General features: G+C 42.3%; 1 protein-coding gene across 14 annotated transcripts in view; it reads left to right on the top strand.

Moving 5' to 3' along the window:
• Apbb2 (amyloid beta precursor protein binding family B member 2) overlaps nt 1-10408 on the top strand; it is a 346490-nt gene extending 336082 nt beyond the window's left edge. For all 14 annotated transcript variants that reach the window (XM_087187842.1, XM_087187843.1, XM_087187853.1 and 11 more), the window contains 2 exons: nt 909-1088; nt 6903-10408. In XM_087187842.1, the coding sequence (XP_087043968.1) occupies nt 909-1088; nt 6903-7070 (348 nt within the window). In that variant the 3' untranslated portion in view covers nt 7071-10408. The remainder of the gene's footprint in view (nt 1-908; nt 1089-6902) is intronic.
• The last annotated feature ends 1951 nt before the right edge of the window (nt 10409-12359 follow it).

Genomic DNA, 12359 nt, shown 5'->3' with positions numbered 1-12359 from the left:
CAGTGACCTGCCCGCGCATCTAGCGTGCAGAGCTGGATTTTCTTCCATCACTCCAGCATGTCTCCATACCCTTAGGTCTCTGTGTCTTGGCCAGGGCCACTCCTTCCAGGTCCCAGTTTCAACATCTCTCCTGGGAAATCCCCCCTGAGCTCTCAGACCAGCGTAGTGTACCCATTAAACACTCCCCTTGGACCTGAGTGACTATTTAGTAAGTCAAGATATTACGACCTGAAACTGACATTCTGGCTGTGTTTACTAATTCAAAAAATGCATGTGATTGCTGCAAAGGATGTGGCCTTTATAGAAGAATGAATCAAAGGCATCGCTTTGTGCTGCCTCATAGGGATCCCAGTTTGTGGAAAGGGAAAAAAAATGATTTGACAAATATGTTGATTTGGCAACTTTTTATTTCACATGAATCTAGGTAGAAATGTGATTCAGTGTGCAGTTTCCTTGGGTAGAGAAGCCAGATGAAGAGCAATGCAGTGAGTCCTCTCCTCCTGGTATCTGTGCGCTTCATGTGGACACAATGGTTTTGAGCCGCTGGGCGCCCTTTGTTGGACTGTATATTAGAAGGCCATGTGACACTGTTCCTCCCCACACTGAGCGCACAGACACAGGTTACAGTGGGCGAGCATGGGACACACATCACATACCATGACAGCATTACAGCATAGAGCTAGATGAGATATCAGCAGATGCCCAAAGTAATAAGGGCCTCCTGGACATTTAGGCAGTTCCACCTTTCTAGACAGTCACAGGTCCTTTCTGAATTCAGTCTGACCATGTTTTAATACCAGATCTTATCTGCTGACTTCTATGGTTTGTTTAAGACAGGAACATTTTAGTGACTGTGGCCTGGCTTCCTGGGGAGTGTGACACTGAACGCTGAATGGTATTTCTTGCAGAATGAAGAGGAGGTTTTGGTGGAGTGCCGAGTGCGATTCCTGTCCTTCATGGGTGTCGGGAAGGACATCCACACATTTGCCTTCATCATGGACACAGGGAGCCAGCGCTTTGAGTGCCATGTGTTCTGGTGCGAACCCAATGCCGCCAACGTGTCCGAGGCAGTCCAGGCCGCCTGCATGGTGAGTGATGGCCACCGTGAGGCGCTCAGCCTCCCTGCCCTGCTCAGCTTCCATACACCATAAACTTGGGGAGAATTGCTCATTTAAAAGAGAGAGCTGGGTGCGGAGGTCCTACCTGTAATCCCAATACTCTGGGAGGCCAATGCAGGATTGACAGTTTCAGCCTGGACAACTTGGTGAATTAGCAAGATCCTGCCTCAAAATAAAAAATAAAAAAGTGGCCACAGATATAGCTCAGTGCAGTAGCCTGGGTTCAATCTCAAGTATTGCCTAAAAAAATTAAAGCAGAAAGAGAAATTGAATTTTTAAAGACCTGCTTTACTGAGTCAATTATGAGAAGCAGATTGCATCTCAAGAGGATGAATGAAGCGGACCAAATAGAGCCAGGTTCTGTAGACTGCAGTAGTGTTGGAAAGGATACGGATTTGAGGATTATCCTTTCCTGATCCCAAATTAATTTCAGTATGTGATCAGAAAATGCTGGTCATGCATGAGCTGTTACTGCCTGCATTCAGCTCAGTACTTTAGAAATAAGAAGAAATATATGGAGTGGTTTTTACTTCACATAGTTGTTTTACATTCATTGTCCTTACATATTTTATTTACTTTATATCTGCTAGGGCAGTCCTTACAACAGCCCTGTTGTGTAGTTGTTAGCCCTGGTTTATTTATGAGAACAGAGGCTCACACAAGTTTAAATGAGCTGCAGGGCATAGAGTTGGAAAGTGACAGGACCTAGGCTCAGCCCTGTGCTGCCATTTCTAGATCACAAAGCCAGGGTGCTTTCACCTCAAAGATGATTTGAGACAGAGATACCCACTCATATTGAACACATACCTTTGAGCACCTGTTACAGCAGACACTGGAAGAGTGCAAGACAGAGCGAAGAGCTGTGTGAATACTGGAGCCCCAAAGCCTGAGCCTGTGGTGCATTCTAACAATAGCAGCTGGGCTGTGGGACCAAGTGGCAGGAGGCTGAGTCTGTGTTGTGAAAGGTCTATGCCCCGTGGTGTCATGCCAGAGTTCCAGGTTGTTAAGCAGGGAAGTGAATTAATCATATTTAGCTTTTAAAAGAATATTTCAGCAAAAAAGGCAAAAGAAGACAGCCATGTGGAGGACAGAGTGATCCACTCCAAGGCTGGTCAGCCATCCAGAGGAGGGGCAAGGCGAGTACAAGCCGCGATCACAGACTGGGGACACATAGTGGATAAGGATCTAGAGGCGCCGTACAGCTGGCGTGGCCTGAGAGAGGGGGCCGGGCTTGAGGCCTGGGTCATCCACATTTCTCCACTCAGCATCTGTGGGCTGGACAAGCCCGAGTATGCTCAAGCCTGACTCAGTTTGACCCTTGCATTGTGAAGCTTAGGCGTGGTGTATGAGACGCGCAAACTGAAGTCCCATTGTAGTGTGAGAAGGGCTACAGATACAAGTGTGAGACTCCCTGGATTGACAAGGAACCAAGAGGAAAGAGGAAAGGAGGCCCTGGAAGTAGATGACTCAGAAGGTCCCATCATCAAAGGGCAGCACTGCCGGGTTTACTGGTTGGTTCATTTTAGGATGGGAGTGATTGGCATACTTTCTTAGCCTGAGGGAGATGAGCCAGCAAGGCTAGATTGACGTGGGTCACACGTACACTCTGTGTGCCTAACAGAGATGTTTCTGCCCATAACAGACCATGAATATGACAGTGGTCCGTCAGATTATAATGAAGCTGAAAAATTCCTGACACCTACAGGGTATTTGTGTTTTACACTAGGGGTTATTATAAAAGGGTCAAAAAGTTAAAAAAAAAAAAAAAAGAAAAAGAAAAGAAAAGAATGGCTGCTATCAAAGAATGGCCCACAAAGAATGGCTGCTTCATGAAATCAACCAATAACAAATGCTGGTGGGGCTGTGGGGAAAGAGGAACCCTGCTCCACTGCTGGTGGGAGTGTAGACTGGTGAAACCACTGTGGAAATCAGTATGGAGATACCTCAAAGAACTAGGACTGGAAGTCTCATTTGACCCAGCTATTCCACTGCTGGGGATCTTCCCCAAAGAATTAAAAGAATCATACCACAGTGATATATGTGCACCCATGTTCATAACAGCACAAGTTGTAATAGCTAAAACTTGGAAACAGCCCAATTGCCTATCAACTGGAGACTGGATAAAGAAAATGTGGGATTTTTTTATAAGATGGAGTACTACTCAGCCATAAAGAATGAGAAATTAGAGATATTTATAGCTAAATGGATGCACATTGAGGCGATACTCTTAAATAAATAGGACAGACGTGTAAATACCAAATATGTGAGAAACAAAGTGTAAATAAGGATCAAAATGTATAATAGATAATGTGAAATAGGAAGAAAAGGTACAAAGGGGAAGGGGAAGTGGGAGTGGTAGGGGAAAGGAAAGAAGAATGGAATGAATGTGAGAAAATGAAAAAATGGAAACAAAGTCTTTGTAAATAGGGAGGGATGGAGGGGTTGAAGAGAGGGCAGGGGAAGGGGGAAAAAATAAGAATCCAGACAGATTATGTAAAGGTACAAATCCCCAATGATGAATGTCATTATATTGTACACCTAAAATGTACCAATAAAATTAATCTTAAAAAAGAGTTTATAAACCAAAAAGTTACAATAAGTTAGGGTTAATATTATTACTGAAGAAAAAGTTGTAATAAATTTGGTGTAGGCCAAGTGTGCAGCATAACAGTGTTTATGCACGGAAGAGTAGTGTCCTCGGCCTTCACAGTCACTCACATACGCCCAGAACAACTTCCAGCCCTGCAGCACCATGCATGCCGTGTTCTTACTGTGCCTGTGTTTCGATGCACAGATGTCATTGTGTGCCCATCACCTACTGTACTCAGTACAGTAACCTGCTGTCCAGTCTACAGCCCAGTCGGCTGCCCCACCTCGGTCTGGGCACATACACGGGGGTCTCATACAAAGATGAAATCACCAAGTGATGTTTCCCCATCAGTCAGCAAATGCTCAACCATAGTTGCAGCATGAAACTGACAGAAAATGGTGGTAAGTGAAGAGCAGAGAAGAGGCCTTTACCTGATTAGAGAGCTCTCACTGCACTCTGAGACAAGCCTGAAGGTGTAGCTCAATGTGAAGGCTGTAGGTTCAATCCCCATCACTGCCATAAAAAAAGAAAGAGACAGCAGATGGGACAGAGAAAGGATGAGGTGGGAGATGGCAAAGGCACTGACTTTTGTCTGGAAAGATACCTTTAATGTAGAGGTGTCTATACCTGAGATCCAGTTTCCACTTACCACAGCCCCTTATTAAAGATATAGTGCAGGTGCGCGCGCGCACGCACACACACACACACACACACCCCACCCAGGACAGTGGCGCCAGGATCCTGACTGTCATTTGCCTGGGTGTTGAGCAGGGTGGGATGGAGGAGGCGAGGTGAACCCCGACCGGGTGTGAGGATGAGGATGGGTGGGGTGAAGGGCCATTTGAGGCAAGCAGAGAATGGTAGTTTCAGTCAAGCACAAATGGATGGTGGCTACTTAGATGTCCTGTGAAATTGCAGCAGATCATAGCAGATGGTTTTGGTCATAAAATGAATGGCTTTCAGGCTTTAATTATACATCTTAAATACAATGCCAATTAAATAATTAGCTTTATTACTAGTTGAAGTTTGTTTTTTATTTGCAGACTCATTTTTCTCTCTTGGAAACAGCTTTTCCTCATTTGCTTCCTATTTTAATTGTACTAGTGTACCAGCCAGAGTAGCTCAGCCAACCCAGGGTAAGGCACATGGATAAAGTCGAAGGTCCCTCCATCCCACCCTGAATCCAGCTTTTCTAGCACAGTGGCTCTCTTCTTGATTTAGATTTGTATGATTCTCCATCTGAAATGTCTGTATGTGAACTTACCCTATCTGAAATGTGCTAGTCACACATTCTTCTGAATCTACTTAATTTTTAGGTGTTATGTTGCAGGTATGTGGTGTAGACTCATCTGATGAAATTCTTATGAAATTCAGAAGAAGACAGAGAGGGATGGCACTAGTCAGCTTTCCCATTGCTGGAACAAATACCCAACACCCACAATTTAAAGGAGGAGATCTTTCATTTAGCTCATGGTTTCAGGGGATTCAGACTGTGGTTGGCTGGCTTTAAGGCAAGAACATCATGGTAGAAGGGAAGGTCAGAGCAAAGCTGCCCAGTTCCTGGTGGCCGGAAAGCAGAGCAGGGGAACAACAGCAGCGAGGAAGGGGCCAGGCGCCATATGGACTACTAAAGGCCACGCCTCCATAACTACCCAGTGAGCCTTACTAATCCCCTTGGCAGCTCCCAAGCCAGTCAGGTTGACATAACCAAGCTTAACCATCACAGGAATCCTTTATGGAATTTGTCAGTTAAGTGCAATTTTGATTCATGCTGTGCATACAAAACTGTTTGAAATGCCAACTCCAGGGTCTCAGGTCACCACACCTGCCTGTCTAAATTCATGCTTTGGATGTGCATGTTTTGAGTTATGATGCAGACTTAGCAAGATGCCTTACACAGAGCAGATGTAATAAATCATCCTTTTACATATGATCAAGTTGGCAGGGCCAGTTTCCGGCCTGTGGAGTGTGATGGGACACTGTGATCCATCATTCCCTAGAGTCTCACTGTGATACCTTATGCTTCTTAAGGAGTAACATAAACTTGCTCCATAACTACATCAAGGAATCTGTTAGTATTTAAGTCAGTTTTAAAAATCAGCTGTGGAAGTATTTCACGGTGCTTTAATTAGAAGAAAAAAAACATTGGATAAGTTTTAAACTTTTCATCTAAATTTTGAAGAATTATTTTTCTTCCCAACAAAAGCAAGTGGGCTTTTTTTTTCTTATATTCCTGAAGCCTAGAAATTGTCAGTTTTTGTAAAACCAATCCACTAGGATTTAGACTTGAATGTAAAATAGATCCCCAAATCTATTAATACAGCATTCTTTTTTATTGAAGCACGAAATAGGGATGGAAACAAACATTTACTGCATTTTGCTAGGCCTATTTCAGGCATTCTGTAAGTATGCCTTGCTCAATCATAACCCACTCTGTAAGAACTCTCACTCTTCAGCCACTTCACAGTTGAGAAGATTTAGTCAGGGAGATTTAATAACTGCCTGGAATCCACAGCTCAAAAGTGGTAGAGCCTGAAGCTGGGCGTGATGGCACCTACCTGTAATCCTAGCACTTGGAAGGTTGAGGCAGAATCACTGCAAGTTTGAGGCCAGCCTAGGCTACATAATGAGTTCAAGGCCAGCCTGTGCTACATAGTGAGACCCTGCCTCTTTTTTTTTTTTTTTTTTTGGTACCGGGGATCGAACTCGGGTCTTTGCGCTTGCGCAGCAGGCAGTGAAACCACTGAGCTAAATCCCCAGCCCTGACCCTGTCTCAAAAAACCAAGAAGAAAAAGAAAGTGGTGGAGCTTGGATGCAAACTGCACCCTCTACCGTGCTGTCTCTCAGGAGCCGTGAGGATTGCTCAGAGTGCACGTCTCTGATGAACATTCAGGGAACACCCTCTGTCTGAGGCCTTTTTTGTTTTCCTCGGCTTGTGGACTGTGAGGTGTATTTGTCATAGCCTGTGAAGGTAGAGAACAAGTCAAGGATGGGAATGGAGGGGAGGAAAGGCAGCAAGAGGCAGAACACCTTCAAGTCTACTGAGGAATATAAAACACACACGTTAAAAATAAACTCTTGGATGTAAAAGCAAGGTTGTTAACTTTCTGGAGTCATTGTATGGGTGAAGAGTTAAAGCCCTATTAATAAGGTGTGATAACATTACCTTGGATATTTTCTTTGCTTTGTTTCAGTTACGCTATCAGAAGTGCTTGGTAGCCAGGCCACCTTCACAGAAAGTCCGACCACCTCCTCCGCCAGCGGACTCGGTGACTAGAAGAGTCACAACCAATGTAAAGCGAGGGGTCTTATCCCTCATTGACACTTTGAAACAGAAACGCCCTGTCTCGGAGACGCCATAGCTGCACACGTTTGAGGACTCTGGCGTCCCCGTGAGGATTGAAGAGCTACACTAAAGAAAAGGACCTGCGCCCAGCCTTCCATTCAGTTGCTGATGCTTTGTCTCCAGAGAGTTTATCTGTACCCAAACAGTGTTAGACAAGCATGTTCTCTGTCTTGCCACCACCATGTGATATGAAAAGAAGCATGAATCCTTTTTTTTTTGCTGTAAGTTACATCATGAGCAGTGGAAGGTCCCTTTCTTATTGTACATATCGTGGACTTGGCTTCACACACGGAAAAAGACGCCCGCCTGGCAAATGAACACTGCGTCCTTGGAGAAGACGCTGCTAGAGTCATTTCCCAGCTTCTCGGCTGATCTGTCGGGAGCAGCCTCAGGCCTGCAGCGCCTTGCCCGTTTTCAGCCTTGGAAACGCGGAGGTCGCTGCAGAGCGGATGCCACTGAATTGCTGTAAAGATAGGATGGGTTTTAGTTTTCCATAAAATCAAACGTGTTGGTTGACGGAAATGGCTGTTGGCGTCAGTGTAGAAACCAGCGGGCAGCTTTCCTTGGCGAGCTTTGACACGCGGACACCATTTCATGTCTACCACTGTCAGTGGGAGGTTGGGGGGAAAAGTGAATCTTTAATGATAAACTAAATTTGAGAAATTAAAATCAAACAAAAAATAGCCTTTTCAGGTGGTTTCCAAACTGATTATTTTAAAAAGATGAACAAGATCCTAATGCATTTTGGGTGGGACATATTTCAAACTTCTGCCTTACATTGTACGATACAACTAGAGAATTATAGTTAGTTCACTATGGTCATTCTCTGCACAAACATTAGATGAAATACTCCTCATAACCTCTCATCCTTAGTTTGATAATTAGCCAATATACAATTTGGAGTCGAGGAAATGTCGTTTATATCTCTGTCACACACTATTATTTTAGATTTCTACCACCACATTATTTTTGTTAGTCCACATCCTAGAGGTAAATGTTCTGCTAGAATTTCCCATCTGGCTCATTTTTATTCTAATGCTTTTTGTCCAGAAAGTTGTCTGTCCATTACATATTGTCCATGGCAACAAATTACATTTAGTTGAAACTTTCTTTGAATTTATGTATTTAATATTAGAATTTGTTGGATCCAACAGGATATATTTTTAAATTTATATTTTTTCCATTTTATTCTCAAGACTTAAAAATTTCATATCAGAGTGAAGTATACGTAGGAATGATGGACTATTTAACGGTTTCCCAAAAAATAGCATTTTCCTGCTTTTTATGTGGATAAAAAACAGCTATAAAGATATTCAAATTTAGACTCTTGTTGACAGTGTTTTAAAAGGAAGTTGCTAAGGAGATCAATCTCAATATTAGTCTTGTTTACTTTGTAATGTCAAAATTAAAGTTTACGACATCCACTTATAAAAATAACAGTTTATGTTCATACACAGTTTTGTACTTGTCAAGATGGTTTCCACATCCTTATCACATTTGAGCCTTATATGGTAGAAAAGGTACTAAACACACTAGAGAAATAAAATACAAAGTACCAAGAGGCTAAACCCATTGGCCTAAGATCTCACCAAAGCTCGTGAGGGCCAGAAACAGGACCACACCTCCACCCCCTAGCTCTTGCTGTCTTATTCCCCCTCCACCCAATCAGGAAGACCTTTCCCAGTGACTCTGGGCATCTACAACAAGCAGACATGGAAGCACACACTGTCAGGCAGTCCCAGAATCCCCTGCAGAAGCAGAGAAGCCTGTCCGTGTTCCTTGGGCAGGGGTATCAAATCCCTCACAAACCACCGTCTTCTCACAGTCCAGGGCTGGTTGCTGTGGCGCACCTCAAATGTGCTGTAGAGGACAGGCATCCACATTGGGTGCAGCCTGTTCCAACCTAAGCTTTTCCAGAGGTGAGGTCCTTGTAGAGGCATTCCTCACCGATGGCCCTTGCCCACCAGAGAACACGAGTGGGAGGCCTTTGCCTGCCATGGAGGGGGCACAGCAGGGCTGGAGGTGTTTCCTGGCACCCTGATGCCATAACTGAAATGATGCTACTTTAGAAATGCATTGTGCTTCTCGCCAACTTGCATACTGTTCTCTCTGAACTAACCAGTGCCATTGTGGGAAATTGCTGCAATATGAAAATCTTACTGTGCCCTGTGAATTGCTGTTCAAAATTCAGTTGCAGTGATCTTTCATCTTGATCTCCACCATGAAATGTTTTAGTGTGATACCCTTCAATATTCTAAACAACCCATTTTTCTACAGGAAATCTCTACCAGAACCCTCTTGTTCTTTTTTTTTTTTTTTCTTTTGGTACTGGGAATTGAACTCGGGACCTTGCACTTGCAAGGCAGGTCCTGGAACCACTGAGCTAAATTCCCGGCCCCTCTTGTTCATGTTTTAAGGGATACATTTGTTTGTTTTCAGGATCAAGAATACTGAGCTAGCTTTAAGTAGCAAACTGATTTATATATGCAATTATAGGATGCAGTAAGATGAATGATAGCCTTTACATATTGAAAACTGTACTGCAGATATTTTGTTTTGAAAATAGCTTTGCATACTAAATGCAGATTAATTTTGTAAAATTTATTATGTTAAACAGTATGTTCAGACACTTTCTGCCATGGCCAAAAAGTATGTATGAAAGTATGTGTGTGTTTGTGAAAGGATGCCAATGTTTTACCTGAGAACTTAGTGATACTTCAGTTACCTATGCATTCTTTATATCTGTGATTTGGTAAACAGGCAGCCATGTTCACTATGCCTTGTATGTCTTATCATTTTTTGTAATTAACCTGTTAAATACAGCTTAAAATATTTTTATTTTATTTATTCTATTTTTACTGAAATATACTGCATTATTGTGTTAATGTATTATCTTTACTGGGTATTATGTCTCAGTGTATCCAGGCCTAAGTAATCTCAGTGAACTATACGTTGCCTAATGGTGGTTTTGTAATGATTTGTAGTCACATTTCTATTGGAATATGTAGAAGAAAAGGCAAAATGCTTAAAGTTCCTTTTATTTTTTAAGAGCAGCTAGCTAGACGCAGTCTTGCCACCTGGTCTGCGTGCCCCTTGGCCGAGTCAAGGGGAATAGCCGACATGCCTATGGCTAAGGACTTTACTTTGTAGACTAAAGCACTGTGCCGTGCTTCCTTTTTATATCCTTCACAACGCGTGTGATGTCATCTAGAGATATATACATATATCCACATTCCCTGTTTTCCCCTGGGTATGAGATCACCCATAAGTACTTAGGGCCATCGTTTTTTGTCTGTCTTACTGCATGAAGGGACATTAAACTCATTTCCATTAAAACAAGTTCTTGATGATAAACTGTTGGCGCTGCTACTTTTTTTTAAAATCCATATTATGAGTTTAAGATGCACACCTTAATAATACACAAGGCCATTTACCAACAGCCTCCAAGCTTCTTTTTCTTGAATGGCACACTCATTTGACGAGCTTCACAACACAAGATTTCCTAAACAACATGGAAAACATATCCCCAACTAATACTAGCTCAATTTAACAGGACATTAGCTCTCCGGTTGGCCAGGCTTAACCTAAACCATGCCTTACACATGTGTTGACAGCTGGTAAAGTGAAGTTGAAGTTACTCCAGGTTCAGGGCAAAGATCCTCACACACACCAGAGAGAGCAGTCCCTGGCATCCGGAGCAGCCTGTTCACCCCTAAAGGATGTTTCATTTTCTTTTTTACCCCTTTTGCTATTGGCCACTTCTACATATTTAAATGTAATATGTTGTGAGAATAAATTTAGCTGCATAAAATGCTTGGCTCATTGTTTTGACAACTCAGTTGTATATATGAGAAACAGAACTATAAAGTGTCCCAACACTAGTCATTTTATTTTTATATCATCAAATGTTTTACAAATCATTTTGGTAATGTAGATTCAGCTCTGATTAGTGGTTGCATCTTTCCACCTGGCAAGAACTGGAAAGTAAATTTTGAGTAATTACCTGGGTCTTGTTTGGTGATGAGGAAAGACAGCAGGCATTCTGGACACAGAAGCCCAAGTAGTCACCAATGTAGCAGTCTTTCTAGAATTAAACTTTCTGCACAAGAAGCTCATTAAGAAGCTAACTAAAGAGAGCAAAGAACAGACATGTATAGGCACTAAATCTGAAATGAAACAGCTGGGAACTCAGCTGGCTGTGGTTCTGGGTAACTGGACACACGGAAGAGGACAAATTCTGACACACAGCCCCGCCCCTTTTTCATTGTGCTTCTCCCAGCATCCTCTCTCTCACACCTTCAGAGGCACTGACTCTCAAGGAACGAAAGTTCACTTTGGTTTCAAGGTTTTCATAGTTGTAACCCAAATGTGCTATTGGAATATCTAAGTACTCATAGTTTGATTATTTTAGGTTTTTGCAATACTTTAAGAAGTTCAAGGGCTGGCGATAGCTCAGTGGTGCCGTGTCTGCCAGGCAAGCACAAGGTACTGAGTTCAATCCCCGGTACTGGGGAAAAAAAAAAAAAAAGTTCAAACAACTAAAATGCCACAGAAAAAGGTCAGTGTGACCAATATTCAATATTCTTTACTGGAATTCTCTTGTTTTGCTTTTATCCTAAAAATATGTCCCTTTTTACTCTTATCAAAGTCTTTAAATAACTGATCCTGACCTCCTTAGAAATGCTCAAAGAATAAAATCCAGGCTTAGTTAATGAACAGCTTAATTCAGAATCTCCATAAACTTCTAAAGAGAAAAATAATTTAGTGCCAAGATGGACAATAGGAGATACTGGAAATAAATGGCTCTGAGTTGTGATGTGAATCACAGGCACTATAATCCCTGGGCTACTGCAGAATACAACCCAGAAAATGCACTTGAAAATAAAAATCTCAGACCTGCTACTTTCAGACATGCAACACTTTTCAGCCTGGGGTGGGGCTGAGAGTAGGGAAGGGATAACGAGATTTTTGAGGTAAAATTTTTTTTTGAGCTCTTTACTGAACAATGCTAAACAAAGCTACACTGCCCTGCTGCCAGCATAGGGTGCTCTAAACCAGACCTGGGTGGAGATAACAGAATGAAACACATGCTGTAATTTGAGGTACACAGTTTCTGATATTTTAAAATTAGTAAAATAAACCGAGCATTTAAAACATCCTGTAGAATCATAAGCAATAATTCGAGAATTTAAAATATAAGAAGCCTGTTACAAAAATGTAAAAAGTCTTCACTTAAAGATTTTCCTGAAAAATGTAAATCTTCAGCTAAAACAAACAGTACTATGAAAATGAAATTCACTATTCT

This window comes from Heterocephalus glaber, unplaced genomic scaffold (genome assembly GCF_053883595.1).
Source record: "Heterocephalus glaber isolate CG9 unplaced genomic scaffold, H.glaber_assembly_v1.0 deba00001509, whole genome shotgun sequence".
Lineage (NCBI taxonomy): Eukaryota > Metazoa > Chordata > Mammalia > Rodentia > Bathyergidae > Heterocephalus > Heterocephalus glaber.
The sequence above is the reverse complement of the archived record's forward strand: the minus strand, read 5'-3'. Positions and strand labels throughout refer to the sequence as shown.